Here is a 20,980-nt window from a genome sequence, read left to right on the forward strand (position 1 = left end):
TCTCTTTTCTTGTTCAAATATGTAAAACCAAATTATGTTTTATGAAAAATATCTTCAGACGTAGGAACAATGATTTTTCTTATGCTGCACAGTGCACATTTGCTTTTTTTGAGCCGCAGCAGAGGCATACATACCGAGAGTCTTAAAAGTGCCAACATTTTCACGGAGTGAGATTCTCCATTATTACTTAGGCAAATTGCGTACGTCCTGATGTTTGTTTTGAAAAAGCGCTACGTAGTTTTACTAGCCGTTAGGCCGAAGTCGATGTCTTTCGCTGGTAGGAAACAAACAAGGCGATTGGCGACGTGTTTAGAGTTGGTCAATAATTCCCGTATTACTCGTTTTATCTTCTTATTTCAGCTGTTACAAATAAAGTAATTTTTTTTTGTTGTGAACTCGCTCATTTTTACGCTTCTGTCGTCGAGCCTATTGCGGCTAACCATCGTTCTAGCTAGCGACAAATCTACCGAAGGGGCTAACAGTTTTATCGAAATGAGAGGGGGCTCCTCGTACGGAGACAGGGACAGAGACAGAGATCGTGGACGAGACAGGTACGTGTTTTAGATTTAGCAAAGAAAAAACCCCAAAAAAACTTAGTGTTAATTAATGTTTGAGCTTCAAATATAGTTTGGCTTTGCATGGATGAAAGGAACACACAAACAAAAGCTAAGCTAACGCTTAAAGATCCATTCCAGTTAATATTTACATCATCAAAAAACATCCGATCAGTCGATGAACAAAGTTAGGTAAAGTGTAAATTGAAAATAATATTACCACAAAGGACTGAAAATGCTAACAGCGTGTTTGTGGAACCCCATACAATTGCTTCAAAGTTGGCCTAACTTTGGTGTGGGTCGTGTTTTCCTTCTCACTCAAAAAAGTCTTCCAGCTATTGTAAAAGTTTTTATTGGACGTCTGATCTTGTGCAAATAACTACCCTAGATTTTGGGCTGCAGTAAAATAATGGTATTTTAATTTAGGTAATTAACATTTTTGAAGGAGTTCTAGTTAGATACTGCAGTGTGGAATTGACATTAATAACTCAGCTGACTTACTATTTTGTCTAACTAAAAATAGCTTCATTTTAAAAGTTGTATCAATAACAACAACAACTCCTCCGTAAAATATGCACATCCTAAGAAGCTAAAATAAAAAAGGGAGTCCTAAAACAGATCTGTCCAAGAGAATAGAAGAGCAATATGCAGAATGTACCTTGTAGATGATGCCAGGCTTTGGTAGCTTGTCAACACACTGTTCCCTTATTTTACACACATTTCTTCATAGAACCCATGAACTTCAAATGTTGTCTCAAGACACTTAAGATTACAAGGCAAATTGCGCCAGTTTACATTTCAGGTTTCATTTAATTTGGGTCTATTTTACAAGGTCATTTAATGATTTAAATCAAGTTAGCATTGGCCATTGTGCATACTTTTAGATTCAGATTTAATATGAAAGCATAAAAGGCGGGGGGTGGGGGGGGGGTGATAACTATTGCCTGTTTTTTACTAGGGAGGCACCATTCCACTTTTTTCACTTCCAGTACGGATTCAGATATTTGAGGTTTAGCATTGGCTGATACCGATCCGATACAGTAAAGCAGCGATGAAGTGACTTAAAACAATTTTCTTTTTTTAAAATATAGACATAAATGTACTGAATTACAAATTTATTTGATAACTCCGCACCACTACAGCACATGTAAATATACCAATAACTTCACAAGCTTCACAAACAAGATTCTTTGATGTTGAGTAAAAAAAAAAAAAAACACCTCACTGTTGAGTTACTGATTAAAGATACGTATTTACTCGAAAGCACTTTAAAAATGTTCAGTAATGGGTATGGTTAGATAGACTTAATTTGTGTAATAATTGGTTTGCATCCTAATTTCTTTTGCTTCACATCTCTCAGACCACGGTTTGGAGGGGGCATGGGCGGCCGCAGCGGACCCCCGCCCATGAAGTTTGGAAACCCTGGTGAGCGTCTCCGCAAAAAGAGGTGGAACTTAGATGAGTTGCCAAAATTTGAAAAGAACTTCTACACTGAACACGTTGAAGTCCAACGCATTGGTCAGGTAGGGTTTTTTTTGTTTTTCTTCTTTTCTTTGTGCTTGCTCACACTATCATTAAAAATGATAATAATAATAACAAGCTGTTTGGTTATGTGTATTTTTTATTTTTTGATTTATTTTTTTGGAATGCTTATTTTTCTCTTTTGCTTCCATACCTAGTATGATGTGGAGGAGTTTCGCAGAAAGAAGGAGATCACCATCAGAGGCTCTGGCTGTCCAAAACCCGTAACTGCTTTTCACCATGCTCAATTTCCACGTGAGTCAGCTCCTTTTTACCCCATCTTTCATAAAGTTTTTTGCTGTAAAAAAAAAATAAAAAATCTAATTTTCTAATTCCATAAAACCTTATTTGCCTCAGTGTAGCACATTTACTCATTCTTTCACTTTCGTAAATATCTTCTTTTATTTAAATATCGCCCAAATTAGAAAAAAAAAAAAAAAAATTATTTTTTTTTAGAAAACCCCCGACAGATCGCTTTCAGTAACATTTAAATGGCTGAGTTAAACTGTCTCCCGCCTTTGCCTTGCAGAGTATGTGATGGACGTCCTGGTGCAGCAGAACTTCAAGGAGCCCACAGCCATCCAAGCCCAGGGTTTCCCTGTGGCCTTGAGCGGCAAGGACATGGTGGGAATAGCACAGACTGGCTCTGGGAAGACGCTGGCTGTAAGGCTTTCTCTCCATGATCTTGTCAATAATGTATTCAAATCATTTTTAACATTTAATTTGATCTCTAATAGGTGGAAATCTGTGAGGGATTCTGAAATATGAACAAAAGAGTCAGATTAAAGTAAAAAAAGTAATTCATGATGTATATTAAGTATCATAAGTAACCTAGAGTTTATAAGTAAAATTCAAGTAATTTAAGTTGATATTTAATGTTTAGAATCAAAATTTTTGGCAAAAATTGTGAAAGCAAGTCCTAACAATTTATTGCCTCTTCCCCCCCACCGCCTTGCAGTACCTCCTTCCTGCTATCGTACATATCAACCACCAGCCCTACCTGGAGAGAGGGGATGGCCCCATAGTGAGTGCAAGAAAGACATTTAAACAGTTCGGTGCACAGAATCCTAGTCGTTTATCCCTTCCTCCTTCGTCTTCCTCTGTTCTCAGTGTCTGGTCCTTGCACCCACCAGAGAGCTGGCTCAGCAGGTCCAGCAGGTTGCCTACGACTACGGCAAGTCCTCCCGCATCAAGAGCACCTGCGTGTACGGTGGCGCACCCAAAGGCCCACAGATTCGAGACCTTGAGAGAGGTGGGTGTGCGGTGGGCTGATGTTGACTGTTTTGGATTTCGATTGTTTCTGACATTCTGTTCGTATCCGACCACAGGCGTTGAGATCTGCATCGCCACGCCAGGCCGCCTCATCGACTTCCTGGAGGCGGGGAAGACCAACCTCCGCCGCTGCACTTATTTAGTGCTGGACGAGGCCGACCGCATGTTGGACATGGGCTTCGAGCCGCAGATTCGCAAGATTGTTGAACAAATCAGAGTAAGGCGGTTCTGTAGTTTTTCTCTTTTCAAAATGACCATTGATAAGTGAGGGTGTTTTGGTGCTTCTTTTTCTTTCTTTTTTTTTTCCCAATTCATGTAAACCCGTCGCTCTCTCGTCTTTTTCAGCCTGACAGACAGACCCTGATGTGGAGTGCAACGTGGCCAAAGGAGGTTCGGCAGCTTGCCGAGGACTTCTTAAGGGAATACATCCAGATTAACATTGGCGCTCTGGAGCTCAGTGCCAACCATAACATTCTGCAGATCGTCGACGTCTGCATGGAGACCGAAAAGGACAACAAGTAAGACTTAAGCGTGCGACCTATGTCATTTGCTTTTGTATGGTCTGATCTTCTCTTGAGATCTGAGTTGATTTGCTAATATTGTCTCTCTGTGTGCAGGCTTATCCAGCTGATGGAGGAGATAATGGCCGAGAAGGAGAACAAAACCATCATCTTTGTGGAGACCAAGAAGCGATGCGACGACCTCACCCGGAGGATGAGGCGCGACGGGTGAGGAGCGACTCTTTAAAAACGTGGCGGGCAGCTTTCAGTGTGTGAGTTTGACTTGCTGAATCGATGTGGTCTTGTTACCTAGATGGCCAGCCATGTGTATCCATGGAGACAAGAGCCAGCCAGAAAGAGACTGGGTTCTCACTGGTAAGAATATATCACAAACAGTGGAGGTCAGGGTGTCGGCACTTTCATATCATGCATACCTTAGGGCTATGGAGAAAAATGATCTCTTGTGCTAACGCCGACAGATTTACATTGATGCCTACTGCTGACATTGATTAATATGCATTGTCCTTGTTTAAATAAATGAAATGAGAGTCTACAGATGAAAACATTCTCTGGGGTTGAAGTCTTTAAAAGTATAAAATGCAAATACTTTTTTTAAATATAGAATAAATGTGAAAATAGAATATGGACAAATATGTGTGGCATTTTTTTCTTTATCCCGTTCCCTAGAAGTGTTCTCCGTCAGTCCATCTGTCTCTGTGCTATCAATCTTTCCACCAATCCTTCCACAATCCATTATCCATTACTCATCAGTCTAATAATACACATAATGCACCTGATTCAAAAGTACTAATTAATGTCTTACTTAAAGAAAAAATGTCACATTCCCTCACACCTAGGATAATCAAACTTTCCTTCCTTTAAGATGTTTCCTCTCCTCCCTTTTAATTTAATCTTCTCCTGCATTTATTTATCAACTATTTGGCAACGTATTTTTTCGTTTCGACTCCACAGAATTCAGGAGCGGCAAGGCCCCCATTCTGATCGCGACAGACGTCGCCTCTCGGGGTCTGGGTATGTCTGGGATCACATTGTTTACCTCCTGTGATTTCTGTTCTCAGCATCATTTGTCTTGTTTAATTTGTTCTTCGGCTAATAATGAATTTACATGTATTCAAGTCAACCATAATCAACCAGTTAATGCTCTGAATTAAATTAAGCAGGTGGTAAGTATAACACGTTAGTAAAAAAAGACTCTTATACAGCAAGCAGGTTTGAGAATTATTATTTATATCCCACAAGCTTATTTGCAGGTGTTGTTTTCACAAAATAAGCAGAAATGATGTATACTTCTTCAAATTAATTTTAGATATAATGTCAGTAAATTGAGTTTTTTTTTTTTTTTTTCTTCAAAAAATTGTACAAGTGAAAGTCCAGCTGTCAGCCAGATATGTGAAAACCACAGAAGGAAAAAAAAAAAAAACAAACAGAATGAATCTAAAAAAATAAGACGTTACAACCTGGTGACGTTGTCGGCCGAAGCTTGCAGAGCTGCAGGCTTCGAGCCTCTCGGCTCCAGCAGGTTCATAGTCTGTTTCTTGTTACCGCAGTTTAAAATCTTCCTTCATGCGGGGCTCTTTGGCACGCTGCCTGAAAGGAGGGGTGTGTGGGCCCACAACGTCCTGCGCACCTTTTCTTATGTCTCCTAGTGTGGTGTCAGTATGAACTCCTTGGATTGCTGCTCATGTTTCACATTTTTCTGCTCGAAATCTTTCACTTCAGGAGAGAGCCGTATGTTTAGGAGGTAGCTTTGAAAAGAAAATGGAGGGGAAACAAAGAAAAAAAAAGGAACAGTTTAACGTCTGACATTTCTGTAGAATATTTTGAGAAGGGGGGATAAGTAAAGTTTTGTAAACTTTTACCAAATTCCGATGACTTTATCCTTGTTTTCTTCTCCCCTCTTCTCCTCTCAGGGTTTGGCAGCACACGGCAGCTGTAACAGTCTGTGCTGCTGTCTCTGTCCCCCTCAGTCACATTATAAAAGGCAAGCTTTGTGAGCTTTAGTGGGATTAACGCCCCTATTACTCTCCTGAACTATAAAAAAAAAAAAAAAAAAAGAGGGAGACTCCAGCACCCCCCCAACCCCCATTAATGTCAGTTTGCAAATCCAACGAGCCTTCCTTGGGAGCATCCTGAGGGTCCTGTATGTCTGCCCGTCGGTCCAAAAAGCAGACAGACAGGCGAGAGAGAATTAGACGGGCTCGTCTGGATCCAGTCCTGGCCAGGGTGTGAGGAGGGTCCCGCAATGCGACGAGAGAGCAACAGAACCAGCCATTGGGTGTGCGTGGGTGTGTCCTTTGGGGTTTAACGGTTCTGCTCCCGTCTGACGTTGCTGGAGTGAGCAGAAGGTGAGGGAGGAATCCAGTCTCCCTCTCCCTCAGCCCTTCCCTTTGAACCAGGACTGATCAGGGGGAACCTTTGTAAAAACAACTTGCAGGGGGTAAGTACCGCAACACCCCTTTGTCTTAACTCCTTCACGAGCTCACCCTACAGCCAGGTTCTGCCTTTGTGCTTATATTACAAAAGAAAAGAGTTCATGGTTCAATAATCACAGCACACTATTGTTACTGTGTAATAAATGATTACATGGCTTCCCTCTCGTGATGGAGGGGGAGATGGGAGACTTATTGATCAGCAGTGCTGTCAGAGCCCCACGTCTTCTGTAATGAGAAACAGACTTCCTTACCTTCCATGTTCAGGCCGGTAATCACGAGTCCTCTGAAAAGCACAGAGGCCTAAAATGGTTTCCTTTACATGCCGGTTCTCACTTTAAATCAAGTGAGCGCGCAACGTTGAAGGCATGTTGAGTAGTAAAGCTGTGTCTCTGAAATGAATCTTTGGATGTGTGGATTGTTGCACGGTAAGTGAACTCCCAATTTGTTTCAATCTTTCTGCTTCTCACCAAGACATGTTGTTGCATTCATAGATGACTTCAGTTGTTCATGGGCATAAAGCTCCCAGCTTTTTTTTTTATTATTTTTTTTTAGAATTTCATTAAATACATCACTTCCTGATCTCTAAAAGCCCTTTACCCTTCTTGAACTTCCTTTGCTGTCTATCCCAAAGATGTGGAAGACGTAAAGTTCGTCATCAACTATGACTATCCCAGCTCCTCTGAGGATTATGTCCATCGAATTGGGCGCACGGCCCGCAGTACCAATAAGGGCACCGCCTACACCTTCTTCACCCCGGGAAACCTGCGACAGGCCAGAGACCTGGTCCGGGTCCTGGAGGAAGCCCGGCAGGCTATAAACCCAAAACTGCTCCAGCTCGTGGACTCCAGGAGCGGAGGTGGAGGCGGTAAGAGGAGCTATAATTTTATTTGCAGTGCCAACCAGTGGTGTACATATACATCAGTCTTTTTAATTGATTTGATTTCTCTTTAAATTATTAAGAAAAAATGCAGAAACAACTTTGTACTTATGTTATGCATCTCACTCCACAATCTATTCCAGAAGCACGATCCATACCGTTAGCTCATCTACGCAAGTGCTAAAAGAAATACTTCCGGGAAGATGGTTTTTTTTTTTTTTTTTTTTGCTTCTAACTGTAATCGTAAAAATAGTAATATTTTAAAAGTCAATAATCAAACACAGACAAAAAGGGTTTAATTGTATTTTTGCTAGACTGCTCTGCTATTTTATGTGAAAAACAAAATCAAGCATATGTGCCTGCATACAACAATCAAGCATGAGGAAAGATTGAGTAATACTTTTGGATTTTACATAAAACGATGGGATATAGTCTTTTAGAATTCAATAACACCTTTTGTTAATCGAATAAACAATTACAAAAATAATGGGTCTTCTACCAGAAGACATTGACAAATACGTTACAGTCCAGTGAGTCCAATACACAAATTTCTACTGCATTATAATTTAATAATTATGACAATTATTTATTATTGGAAAAAATAACATTGTCTTGGGAAATAGATCCTTGGAGAAAGTTTTACTTTGAAAGTAGTAGTTTTAGCGCATGCGCAAATGAGCGAGCGTGGCGTTGGGCCAGAGGTAAAGCGCGCGACCGTACTATGGGGACCACAGGTTCAAGTTCTGGCCCATTGACCTTTGCCGCATGTCTTCCCGTTCACTCATACTCTACTTTCCTGTCAACATAAGGCCACTAGAGCCAAAATAAATAAATTAACATTAAAAAAATGCGCAAGAGCTGACGGTCCAAATAGTGCTTTCCGGGGCAGATGGGAGAGTGACGATGCTTTATGCTTTCAATAGCTATCTTTTCGGGGCTAATAATCAGGCTTCTTTGAGGCAATGAAAGCAGGAGCCCAATTTAAATGTTACTTTTCATTGTTTTTGGGGCGGGTTTTATGTGCAGGTGGCAGGATGCGTTACCGTGGCGGCAACTCCAACAACCCTAACCTAATGTATCAAGACGAGTGCGATCGGCGCATGCGCTCCGGCGGAGGCGGCAAAGACGGCCGCGGGGGCTTCAACCGCGACAGCCGCAACAGCCGCGACGACGACCGCTCTTCGTCGTCCTCCTACAGAGACAGAAACCGAGATCACAGGAACAACTACAACGCCGGTTCGGATCAGTACCAGAGCTACAACAACAACAACGGCGGAGGCTACAACACCCGCGGCGGAGGCCCGACCGGCGGCGGTCAGGAGCAACCCAACCAGCCGCAGGGCCAGTTTGGCCAGGGCCCTCCTCCACCCCCTCCGCCTACAGGCGCCCCGCAGCCGTTGATGGCACAGCAATTTCCCCCGCCGCCTCAGCCCCCACTTATGGGCTTCATGGGGCAGCCACCTTTCCCTCCTTTCCCCGCTGCCCCCCCTCCACCGCCAGGCCCACAACCACTCCGTAAATAGTTATAATTAACATGTACTGGGTAAATTTGTTCAAACGTTTTTAGCTCAGTTTTACTGTTGTGGTCTCCCAAACAGTGTTGTATCCAAGGAGGTAAGGGCTTGTACTTTCACCTGAATTTTAAAGCAAATTTGTTTCAATAACCCCAAATAATTAAATTTCCCCAACCGAGTATTGAGGAGGAATTGAAATTTCTCTTTTTTTTATATATTTTTTCCTTCACCAGCCAAAACTTTAGGAGTTAGAGATGCAGTCACATTCCACACGCCTCCTTGATCTTTGTACTTGTTCAACTTGACTTATTCAGTTTGAAATTGGTGGCTTTTGTTTATAACTTCAGTTATAGCTTCACCGTACGTTTCTGATCTTCTCTTCACTAGTTTCGGTAATGACCACTTTTAGGTAACTTTTATTTTGCCTTTTTATTATCTATTGTTAGATTTAGGCACATTTAATCATGCATGCCTCCACATGTTCCCTTTGTGTAGCAAGTCAGAAGTGAAGTAGTGTTTTGAGCTTTAACTAAAAAATATATTGTTGCCTGTTTTGTCAACTATGCTCTTTTTACAGTGTTTTCCTAAATAAACAAATGAAATCAATGTATTTTTGTCTTAATTTGCAATTCATTCTGAAATATCAGGTAAATTATTGCATCTGCTTCACACATAATAGTGGAATATTCTTGGAATTGATTATATGTATAGTAATATTTTAATTTCCAGAAGTAGGTGATTTGTCTTTAGAAAGTTAGTCATTCTAGTTTTATTCTTAAAAACAGTCCTTTTTGGTAACCAAAACTCAATTTAAGCACGGTTTCTGTTCTGAAAAGTCTAGAATTTGATTTTTTGTTGTTGGTCCCCCATCCAAACCTAGAACTCTAAAGTTGCAGTTGGATCACAAAATGTATTATATAACATCCACAGTAAAAGTTGCAACACATAAAGCACATCTCTGTTTCCTCTCCTAACCAGGGGTGAAAGTAGTTTTAAATTCTTGGGGGTACTATGACCAAAAAAAAAAGTGTGTATATATATATATATATATATATATAAACCCTAGAGAAGCAATCAGATGCCATAAACTCGCACAACACTGAAAAGCATTCAACAGCAGTAACTGCACTGAAATTTTTTGGCTGCTGATAGAATAGGTGTGATATTTTGTAGAAATTCATGTTTTATTCTACTTTCAATTGTGATTTATCCTTAATTTATACTTGATAAAGTCAAACTGTCCCTTACATCTCATTGTATTCCATGTGAGTTATAGCCCTGATAAAGATGCCTTATTTTCTCTTGACAGCCTTGTGTTTTGGATCATTATAGTTAAAGAGTGAAATGGGTTTTTACCGGCATCCCTGTTAAACTGATTGTCTAATGGTTGCTATGATGACTCAGCAACTGCAAGATGGCAGTTGCAATTTGATAATTAGAAATTTCTAGAAATCTTTGTTAATTTGAAAAAGTATAGATTATAAATTGCTTTGATTACAAAAAAAAAAAAGAAAAGCTCCAATAGTACCTGAACTGCGATCCTAAATTCCAGGAGTATTTTTTTAATTAAATTTAATTTTCTTTTTGGATTAATAGTGTTTTTGAGTTGATTACATTTATGCTGAAGGGATTTGTTTTTATAGGAACAATTGTGGCAAAGCTTAAATTAAAGTTTGCATTTGTTTTTTTTTTCCATACAAAATTTATTTGAAGGCTTTTTACACAACTTTACCAGTGGTGCCAACAAATACTTCCACATTTTTATCCTTATAATTTTTCCCAAGAACAGCCACCTTTCTCCAATCTCATCATTGTATTCTTTCTGAATACTCCAGAAAAAATACAGATGAGTTTATATATTTCTTCTCTTGCTGCACACAACATCTAGAAAGATCATTTAACACATAATACATCTTATGCTTTACAAAGTCATTTTGGGTAAAGACAAACATGACTAAAAAAAAACCCCACTTAAGTTATATGTGTACAAAACAAAAAAACAAAAACAACCAGACAACCCAATCTGAGGCACATGTGGCAGAATCAAAATCAGTATGACGTGAAAATAGAGTTGAGAGTCTTTGGGTTAATCAGTAGTAGAAAAGCAAAGTGACAAGAGATGAATAAACAAGAATGATTTCATGTGCAAAATATGAACAAAGTAAGTGCATACGAGTTTAAATAAGGAAAAGGGAAAATAATCCTGAGTTAAACTGTTAAAAACAACAACAAAAAAACAGTCCTAAGAACAGAAAAAGTGCAGAAATAAGGACGTTTGTAAAGGAATGGAGACTGTGCCTTTCAATTACAACAAGAAGAAAAAAGTGAGGCGAAAGTAACACTAAAGGATTAATTTTGGCTGGATCAGGTTCAGTAACAATAGTTAGCTGCGGTGAAAACTCTGTTTCCTGCAGAAAGACATCATCGTCGTTGTGTTTACCCTGCACGCTTTGGTAACGCCATTTTACATCGGTTCCTCCTGCTCTGAAAAGATTATAAAGATTAGACTGAAAATTAAGCCACTGCAGTGGGTTTTAAAAATGCGTTTAGTTTCATTTTGTCAACAAATCACAGTTTTAATTTGATTGTGTCTGATTAGTTTGGAGGAAACCCATTCAGTGGTTTGACCTGCAAACTGTTTAATGAGCAGCTGACGGCGCAGGATGTGTCGTACAGGAACGGATCAAGCTAATTTGTGGGTATGTCTGAAACAACAACATGATTCATATGACGCGGGATTTGCTCAACGGTTTGTAAGTTTAAACCAATTCACATTCAGAAATTCTGCAAATCAACACACTGGGCTAATTATCTGAGACGGATGATGCGGCGACTCCATTTAGAAACACTGACGGGATCAAATAAGGATGAGAAGGCACAAGGTCAACTGGCTTCAGCAACTGCTCTCACAGTCCATCAGTTTTTTTTTTTTTTTTTGTACAGCAGAGTCTGAAACCGCTTCATTGTAATCTGGTCTTTATTTCCCCCCTCCGAAAGGAAAACGCCGACCCAAATATAAAGGATGGTGCAGGTGTGACGACAGGAGGCCCGGTCCTCTCCCTCTCCCTCTCCCTCTAAAGGTTGCCCCAGGTGTCTGGAGGTGGGAACTCGTCCACGTCGCCGGACTCGTCGTGAGATTTGTCCCCCAAGTTGAAAGTTAGTTTGTAGCGCAGACGCACTTTTTCCTGAAAGAAGAGCCGTAAACAACGGGTCACGGTCCGTTTTCAGGGTGAATGCGACCCTGCTGGACACAGATAAAGACACATCAGATGTTCTCGGTAGTGAAGTGTGGAGAAAGCACCTTGTGAGGGTTGGCCAACAGCAGGATCTGTGTGACAGCGGCTGGAGGGAGGATGGGGTTGAAGGCTGGCAACTCAGTACAGGAGGGAGGCTGCAGCTTTACTTTCATTACCTGTAAAACAGAAACCCACTGATCAGTTAAAGCCCATAGGTTGGAATAAACGTCCAATGTTTATAAATACAAGAATTATGATCAACTTTCATTTGTTTTTGAGAAGGTCCTCAACTGAGCAGGCAGAGATGAAAGCGAAACATGTATGTGACGCTATTAGCAAGAATGAACCGATCAAGATTTCCCAGGTCAATACCGATTTCCGGGGTTCTTTATGTTTTTGACAAATTCAGATTTTTTTCCTCTAAAGACCTTATAAGTTATAAATTCTTTGAATCCAGCAGAAACGGAAGAATTACAATATTATGCCAGTTTCTGCACCTCTGAAAGGAATTAAAATATCGTTTATATATTTATGTATTTCTTTTTAACCATTGTTTTTTTCAGCATTGTGTGTATTTTTTTTACTTGTGTATGGAAAGGTTAAAAATGTTTGCGGCAAATTTAAACTGAAAATGGTGGTACTGATTAGTTGTGGTGCATTTAATAAAATAGGAAACAATATAAACATGTACACTTTTTCAGTACTTGAGCCTCCAATCGGAGCAAAACTGTCCGATTTCAGGCTGATTAACTGATGCAAAAAATAAAAAAAATCACAGACATACTCTGGGAACGGCTGCCTGGAAACGGATGTTGGTGACGGGAATGGGTGCCGAGGACAGCATGGAGATGATCACCACCAACACGTCGGGCCTCGACGGAGGACAGTCGCACGCAAATGTGAACAAAACCCTTAGGCTGTGTTTGTCGAATACAGTCACCGGTAACACGCTGCCTGCAGCAGAAAAACAAACCGTAAACAATGTGAAGCAAGCGCAATAAATGGCTTTGGCCTGATTACAAACATCAAAAGTGGTTAATGGACGAGCATCTTGATGGATTCGGAAGCATTTACGCTGCCACCTGGGATATTTGAGTTGGAAAGAAAACTTTACTGGTAAGAATCTGTTCATATTTGTATTTTTCTCCCAGACTGGTCTCTGTGTCCACACTTGTACTCTTCACAAATGACAAAAAAAAAAAACTAAACCAAAAGAAAGGCAGATGGTGAGCTGCTTTTTCAGGTGACAAACTAAATCCAATGCGAGTTTTACTGATGTCACAGCAGAAAGTCTGTTGAGAAGCTTTAAATTCAAAGTCTATAAAAAGTGTCACTGTAAAAACTGAAAACTGAGAAAATCTGACTTAAAGATGTTAAATTCATGCTTCTTGAATTACACCATCATAAAAGCCTCTAAAGTGCAGAATAACTCCTATCGCTGTAGCTTAAAGGTCTGGTGCTTACTAGGCTTGATTGACTCCAGAGGCACTGTGACGTCTGTTAATGAGATGCGGTCGTTGGGGTCAGCAGATGATGACGAGCTTTTGTCTGCAACGCCAAGACTGAAGTGGAGGACACCATCGGGCTGCTCCGACTGGACGAGGAGGCTGGACGTCGGCCCGGGACCCGCAGCAGGCCTGGAGCTCGCCCCAGACTTTACTTGGAGATCTCGCAAAGGGACCTTAGAGTGAGGCTGGAGTTTATCCCTACAAAGGAAAACAAACAAGCAAACCCCACAGACGATCACTTTCTAGCACAATCAAAAGTGCTGTTTCAATCAAACATGACTTAAAAGAAATATGACTTTGCAATTTAACACCTTGAAATTGGGTCTCTGTCTTTTTAAGAAGCTCCTGCTCTTTGAGACACTCCGTCTTCAGGAAGTCGTCACAACAATGCTTCTCTATTCAGCCTTTGGCAATGTTTTTTTTTTTTTTAAACCAACGCTTCATTGAGAAATAGTTTGTATGATAAGGAAACAGAATCGCTGTTCCACCAGGTGTTTGCTAATTGCTGCAGCTAGTCTGGAGGAGCTTTGTGGAAGTGGTTTTGAAATAGCAAGCATTTCTGCAAACAGACTGGCTGCCAGTGGACAGTCAAGGATTTTTCAAACATACATGAAGAAATTACAGCAGAACTCCAGATATGTTTTAGATGAGGGAATTACATTGAAACATGACGTAAAGCTCAACAAGTCAATTTTACATAATACCCCCCCCTTTACATATGGAACCATTAAAAACACTGATGAAAGGTTCGACAGGTTTTTAGAAATGCAGGCAAAATTTAAGGTCTGTGAGAGGCAGCTGAATAACGAATTATGCGTTGGAATACAAAGGTCTTATTTTACAAACCTTCACGTTGTGAGGCCGTGAAGGAACCCTAAACAGGATGTCCACTCACCATTTCACTTGCTTGCTCTCTGGAGGTAGAGACTGCTGTAACAATGTTTTCCCCAGCAAATCCAGCTCTTCCATTGCTCTGGGCGTAGCAGTGCCGCCCCCTGCTGGTGTAGCCTGTGACGTTTGCACCACAGCTGGTTGCAACGCTACAGCCGGAGCCGAAGACTCTGCAATGTTTAAGGACTGACAACAAACAGAGAGTTTGGTACAGTGAGACAACAGGCAACAGGCTGCAGGATATAATCGTTTTTATGCCAAATCATAACTGCAGCGCTCTTGTGAGGGTATTAATTCCCACCTGAGAGATGATGTTAGAGTCACAGTTTTCTGATACATTCAATCCTGAAAAACAGAGGGGGGGAGGAGGAGATTTAATGATGTGCAAGTGGTAAAAGTTAAATAATTCTCAGGTTTAAATCATCTGTAGCTTGCTTACCAAGAGACATGAGTTCATCATCCAAGAGGCTCAAGCCCAGGCTCTGAGGTGCAGCCTGTGGGTTGGAAGGTTCTGTGTTTTCTGAAATGTTGAGTCCTGTCAGGTCTAATAGTGCTGAGCTGCTGCCACCTGATTTAGAGTCTGTAGAAGAAAAAAAATAAATGAAAAATAAACACAAGCAACTCAAACCAAAAGGGACGGAGTTGCACACGACTGCAACGATGACTCTGAAAAGACAAACGCACCTTGTTCAGAGGCGGGAGACGGTCCGTCTTTCGACACCTCCTCACCCTTAACCAGCTGCCTGTACAGATTGATGACCTGCGTCAGGCTGTCGTTGGCTTCCAGGATGTCGGCTGCAGGGCGTAAACGTGTTAGCTAAACATGTTGGCGACATTACGGTGGCGTTCAAATGCTAAACTTTTTAAACCCAAATGCACCTAGAGCTTCGTCGTTGTCTTCTGTGTCGCTTGCTAATCTGAATAACGTCGGCCTCATCTTCTCACAGCGCTGGTAAAGATCCTGTGATCAAAAACATGTCAATGTGTAAACAGCGTCACAAAACAGTCATTTATCAACTCAATTTTTTTTTATATCCAAATTAAAGGTTAGGTTTTTCCAAAACTATGGTTCCACAATAAAAGATTAATTCATTTCAAGGCGCTTTGGTTTGTTTTTACTCATAAATGAAGTGGGCACAGAATCGCGCTTTCAGGCATAATTTTAATTGTGCCCACACATGCTGTATGATTAAAAAGTGAAGGGAATATCTTTTAGTGTAATAAGGAAAAACAAATTATACTTTACACTTAACTCGTTTACAGAATGACAAGATTTCAAATCCAGATAAACGGGAGTTTTACCTTCACTAAAAGCAACACCTGCTATGAACTGCATCAGCTGCTTTGTTAACAGTCCAGTTTTTTTCTTACATGGGAAAACCCCACAAAAAAAAAAGAAAAATATATAATAAAAATAGGAAGCAGTGTAAAGCAACCGTATAAAAGAAAGCCTTTGGCTGCATTGGACCAACAAAACCTGCAGCCTGGGCTGCCGGTGAACAACCAGCAGATGTCACCCTGTGCTGCTGGGACTGGTTCATGTGAAATGGTAACATTGCTCTAATTGTGGAGTAAAAGAGCAAAAGGTGAAATCCTATGTTGGAGCTTATATTTTTCTCATTTTGAGCAACTCTGGTGACCTTAAACGAACAGGAACTTAAGTTTTAGACAGAAAATTAAAAAAGGACTCGCTGTAATAATGAGCTACAGGAAAAAAATAAAACGTGTCTATACATTTAAAAATGCTGATCTACTGTAGTTGCTCCGTTATGAAAAATCAACAAAAACCTAGCGATGGGTGACTTTGTTAATGACTGAGCGTTACAAACCCTAACGAGCTCCTGGTTGCTATGGGAGCAGCTCTCTTGGCTGTAGCCCTCCAGCAGCTGGCTCAGTAGGCTCACGCTCTCCTTCACCTCCTGGATGGCGTTCACTCGCTTGGAGACTTTCTCCACTCGCTTCTGATCCTGGGGGCGTGGGGGAAATAACACAAGACAGAGGAAGTCATCTTAATTGGACATTTTCGAAATCCAGTTATGTTTTAATAGGACATATATCCAAATAATTAAATGATCGTATTTTGCATTTAAAAATGAAAAAAGCAATCAGTTCAAAGCCACTTAATTCCAACACAGTTCTAATATTTACATCAAATAAAAATGACATAAGGAAAATGACAGCGATTCAGGTTTTCTGCAAACTGGACTTTTCATCTTAACAGAAATCAAAACCCGTCTACATGCGAGTTGATGTCCTGCACTTTGCGAACTGAGCCACTCACTTCTTGAACCATTTCCTTGATGAGCTTGTTTGCTGCTCTTAAATCATCTGGGTGGGTGCTCTTCAACAGGCGGGACAGCGTCTACAATAACAGGATGAGGCAGAAGAGAGTGGAAAAAGAGAGGAAGAGGAATGTGCATATAGCGAGTCCTCAGGAGTTCAATTTCACGTGGATTTTTGTTCATTATGAGTCTTGAACATGTCCACAAAACCCCCACCCCAAAAAACTAAGCAAAAACGATCTACATCACAATGACATATTTGCTTCTTGATCTCTCGTCACACACCTTGGATTTCTCCTCGTCCTCAAAGATGGCACTTTTGACTCTGGGTGGAGGAGGTGGTAATGGCTTGTCACCAGGAAGCACAGGATCTTGCTTTACAATGCCTGGAAATGACAGGAGCATCTATTAACCTCCCGCAAAACAAACTCCTAACACAGTCCAGCCTCTGTTTCATGTACAAACACAGTGTGTGAATACGTCAAGAGCATCCAAAAATATTTCAAATCTGGCACAGCACATTCAATTTTTCCTGCCCTAAAGTGATGACCTCACAGCTTGTAATTAAAGCAATCATTTCAAAATACACATTAAGTCATATGTGGGAAGTCCATTTTTAACATCACAGCAGAGTCAACTACTCATGACCCAGGACATCGGTCTCGTGCTTGAGCTAAAAGCAGAACTGATTCTATCTACCTACATGCTGGAGAAGAGCAAGTATGGAGAACCAAAACCGACATTATCAGCTTGGGAAGAGAACTAAAAACTTCTATAAGCTACTTTTGGTTAATCTACCACACATATAAAGAAAAAGCAGTAAAAATAACATAGAAACCCTCTCAAAGTCAATTCCTTAATTACTTAAAAGATAAAAAAAAAAAAACCCAACTCACCCTGTTTCTTCAGCATCTGATAAGCTTCAGCTATCTTTGCCTCATCAGGATACCACACGGTCCAGCTGTACATCATCTCCAAAACCTTTGCCTTCACCGGCTCCGGAGCCCGGGATCCTAAATACTACAAGAAAGAGAGAAAATGTCTCAAATACTGTAATGATTATTTTAGAGCTAGGTTGGAGACGGCAGGCTCCTTGAAGTTTTTAATCCACATCAATGCTCATATATCCACAGCTTCAATTCCTTTTGAAGCCATTTTAACAGGATGCACATCATCGTTTACAGAAGAGTTTTCTGTACACACAAGGTCAGGCTTTGAGTGAGGTAGTTTGGAAAACGGATAGCTTGATAAATGGATGGATCAGCAAACAGAATCAGAAAAGTCTGGAAATACAATTTTGTTTTTTCTACGCTCCATTTAATTTTTCATATTTATCCAGACACAGCAAGACAACGCCTGGTTACGTGAGGAAAAAAAGTCGCAACAAATCAAAAGAATGCTCACATATACTTAATGTGATATACAAGATGTACATATCCAATATATAATAATTTTTATTTTTTTTCTGAAAAGAAAGCCATAGAATTTTATGTAAAGACTGAAAAGTAACACTGGATTTACTCACGAAGCAAAAAAACAAAACAAAAAATAAAAACAAAAAAAAAACATGAAACAGAAATGTGTTTTCTGACACATTTTTTGTGTGCTCACATCATGAGCACCAGGTATGATTTGCCTGTTTGTGTTTAAGCAATTTCAGATGGGCTAAATCTAAACCCCTTACCGAAAACAAAGCTTTATTTATTAAGTCAGACATTTTTTTAAATGCCTTTTCTGCAGCATTCTAATTGTTTCCCCAAGTTTACATCAAATTGTAAACTTCTCCAGCCTGTGAAGCAATGTTTTTATGGGATCTAAGAGCAGTTGCTTTTTAGAGCTTATAATTTAAGACTTTGTATTGAAAATGTGGCTGCTTTTGGCTGGATTTCAAATGGTACATAATAAAGGTTTTATCATTCTTGCTACATCCCTACAGGTTCTTCTCTACAAAACACTGGATGGTGAAAGACACAGTTCCCGCTTTGTTATTATAGCTCAAAAGAAAAGAAACAATCTCAAGCGTATCAAGTTGCTATAAACTAGTGAGACAAGAGAGAAGGTGTTTACCTTAGGCGAGACCACCTTGATGAGCTCATTAAGGAAGCGAAACTTTCCCACTTCACCATGAAACTTGTTTCCGCAGTTCTTCATGCACGTCTCAAGCACCTGGGAGAGGACAAGAATTTTAAAATTTATATGTGTATATGTATATATCCATCTGTCCATGTATGAGAGAAAAAATGTCACTCGAAGTTTGGTGCTTATTGATTCAAGTCTTACCAGTAGTGCTTGCATTGCCTCCCACTCCTGAGGAGACTGGATTTTGTGGGCCAGAAGTCTGGTTGCAAGCTGAGGCCTGATAATAATGCAAATATTAACTGTAGCATTTCAAATCATCTAGTTGTTTAAAACATTGATGCAAGCCTTTAAATGATTTGTTAAATGATTTTAACAAATAAGACTATATATATATATATATATATATATATATATATATATATATATATATATTTGGCTTAAATAAACTGCACTGTTTCCAACCAGTCAAACTTTTTGTAATGTTTTTTTATTTCTCAAGATTTTAAAGCACTGAAAAGTATTTGCCCCCTTAAAAGTTTGCTTTTCTTTCACAAATAAATGTCTGAGACGAAACTAATTTTAAGGTCGCACAGAAGGTAACCTGAGTAAACACAAAATGAGGTTTTCATATGATGATTTGTACCTGTCCCTACATGAAAAATATATAGTTCACTTCCTTGTTTATTCCTGAATTAACTGTTATAAGTCACTTTTTTGGGTTCACTTTGACCAGGTACAACAAAACTTATAGTATTCATCAGTATTAACCAGATTTTAAAATACCATTCATCCATCCATCCATCCATTTTCTATACACTCTTGTCCTTTATGACAAGTCTGGTTCAGGGCCTGGACAATTTGCCTTGTTTAAATGAACCAATATTCTATTTGCTTCCAGAAAGTCGTAAAGAAGAAATCAGGGTAATCAATGTATTACCCCAAGATCATGTAGCACAACTGAAGATCCAAAGCATACATCAGGATGGCTCAAAAAGAACAAAAGGTTTTGGAGTGGCCTAGTCAAAGTCTGAACTTAAAACTACTTGAGATGCTTTGGCTTGACCTGATTAGTCTTTCAAGTAGTGTTTCAGACAGCATTTTCTCTCAAAATATGAAATAATCAATTGAAAATAGCTTTCTCTCTTCACTGAGCTCATCTTTGGCAAACTGTAAATTGGTTTCAAGATCTGAAACATGTCATTGTAGCTAAAACAACAACAACAAAAAACGATAAAAGAAATATTTAAAGGGACAAATAAGTATTCAGCTCTGTATCTGTAATTTTCATTCATCAACTTACCCATCTGATTCATTGTCGAGTTTATCACAAAATGCCTTGATATTGTCCCAGTCAGTTTCCTTATTGAGAGGATTGGTGGTCTTGTCTGTGTGTGAGAAACAAACATTACATTTAAAATCATGGAACAAATTCGTGCCAGCTGGATGAAACAAGACTCCGTGACTTTCTTATTTTTTAAATTATGTTAAGTTTGTGAGTAGCAAAATATCAGCTCTGTGGTTTTACGGATAAATAAATCAGGAAAATCTGTTCTTTGCAGAAGTTCCTCCAGTTGAGCAGATCGTTCAGGAAGGTGTAGCTTTTGGACCTGGTTAGCATCAAATGGACCCTTCCAGGATATTTACATTCATTCGCTTTTTAAGCAACGACTGACAACGGTATAGAAGGTAACAGCAGAGCCAAAGCCAGCACAGGTTGTAGTTGTCGTTTTTCCTTGTCAACAACTGCACTTTGCTGACTTGATATTTTGACAGTGACAACTCATTAGCTTGTGACGAGGGTGTCGGTGACAACCAAAATAAAACACGAGTTTAACCATAAGGAACCATCTAAAGCAGTATCTCAGCTCTGAATATCGCTTAAAACGTCATCATGTCTAGTAATGTATGATGACTTACTGATTAGAGACTGAAGGCTAGTCTCATCAGAAGGGGCCGCCGCCATCTTTACAGGATTCCTACCAAGTGACTACTGTCGCGTGACTTTTGTAACATCGCGTGGATAGGCAGACGTCGTCGGCGTCACCGTCATGTTGTGAGTGGCATTTTGGTTAACGCGTAGGCAAAAAATTGTCCCATTATTTGAAGCAAAAGCTCGAGTATAAAGCATGCATGTGTATTATTATTATTATTATTATTATTATTATTATTATTATTATTATTATTATTATTATTATTATTATTATTATAATACAGTTACTATTTTAGTGACTTTGTTTGCTGTTTTGTTCACTTAAGAAAAACTCATAAAATGGCGGACGCACTGACCCATCTC

At 39.8% G+C, this 20,980-nt stretch overlaps 2 protein-coding genes across 2 annotated transcripts; one reads left to right on the plus strand and one right to left on the minus strand.

Annotated features, from left to right (window-relative positions):
• Nucleotides 1–202: 202 nt before the first annotated feature.
• Nucleotides 203–9,301, plus strand: ddx17 (DEAD-box helicase 17). The gene is made up of 13 exons (XM_008408939.2): nucleotides 203–551; nucleotides 1,915–2,077; nucleotides 2,234–2,330; nucleotides 2,605–2,738; nucleotides 3,034–3,099; nucleotides 3,186–3,327; nucleotides 3,404–3,564; nucleotides 3,693–3,865; nucleotides 3,965–4,075; nucleotides 4,161–4,222; nucleotides 4,820–4,879; nucleotides 6,932–7,165; nucleotides 8,204–9,301. The coding sequence occupies exons 1-13, from the start codon at nucleotides 493–495 to the stop codon at nucleotides 8,698–8,700; spliced, it is 1,959 nt and encodes a 652-aa protein (XP_008407161.1). The 5' UTR covers nucleotides 203–492; the 3' UTR covers nucleotides 8,701–9,301.
• A 1,228-nt stretch (nucleotides 9,302–10,529) lies between these two features.
• LOC103464672 (ADP-ribosylation factor-binding protein GGA1-like) lies at nucleotides 10,530–20,703 on the minus strand. The gene is made up of 17 exons (XM_008408928.2): nucleotides 20,605–20,703; nucleotides 19,988–20,072; nucleotides 18,889–18,964; nucleotides 18,676–18,774; nucleotides 17,505–17,628; nucleotides 16,894–16,994; nucleotides 16,608–16,688; nucleotides 16,156–16,293; nucleotides 15,206–15,287; nucleotides 15,011–15,121; nucleotides 14,766–14,906; nucleotides 14,628–14,671; nucleotides 14,331–14,512; nucleotides 13,392–13,633; nucleotides 12,712–12,881; nucleotides 11,993–12,103; nucleotides 10,530–11,876 (listed from the first exon to the last, which is right to left on the minus strand). The coding sequence occupies exons 1-17, from the start codon at nucleotides 20,648–20,650 to the stop codon at nucleotides 11,766–11,768; spliced, it is 1,944 nt and encodes a 647-aa protein (XP_008407150.1). The 5' UTR covers nucleotides 20,651–20,703; the 3' UTR covers nucleotides 10,530–11,765.
• Nucleotides 20,704–20,980: the final 277 nt, after the last annotated feature.

This window comes from Poecilia reticulata, linkage group LG1, assembly GCF_000633615.1.
Source record: "Poecilia reticulata strain Guanapo linkage group LG1, Guppy_female_1.0+MT, whole genome shotgun sequence".
Classification (NCBI taxonomy): Eukaryota; Metazoa; Chordata; class Actinopteri; order Cyprinodontiformes; family Poeciliidae; genus Poecilia; species Poecilia reticulata.

Bases quoted from the DNA above. Each gene is read 5' to 3' on its own strand.
- ddx17 (XM_008408939.2), top strand. From the start codon at position 493: ATGAGAGGGGGCTCCTCGTACGGAGACAGGGACAGAGACAGAGATCGT. The intron at 3,328-3,403 runs GTGGGTGTGCGG...ATCCGACCACAG, and splicing joins GATTCGAGACCTTGAGAGAG to GCGTTGAGATCTGCATCGCC. The intron at 7,166-8,203 runs GTAAGAGGAGCT...TTTTATGTGCAG, and splicing joins CAGGAGCGGAGGTGGAGGCG to GTGGCAGGATGCGTTACCGT.
- LOC103464672 (XM_008408928.2), bottom strand. From the start codon at position 20,650: ATGGCGGCGGCCCCTTCTGATGAGACTAGCCTTCAGTCTCTAATCA. The intron at 16,995-17,504 runs GTGAGTTGGGTT...TGTCATTTCCAG, and splicing joins TCAGATGCTGAAGAAACAGG to GCATTGTAAAGCAAGATCCT. The intron at 13,634-14,330 runs GTGAGTGGACAT...TTTCCTTTGTAG, and splicing joins GAGAGCAAGCAAGTGAAATG to GGATAAACTCCAGCCTCACT.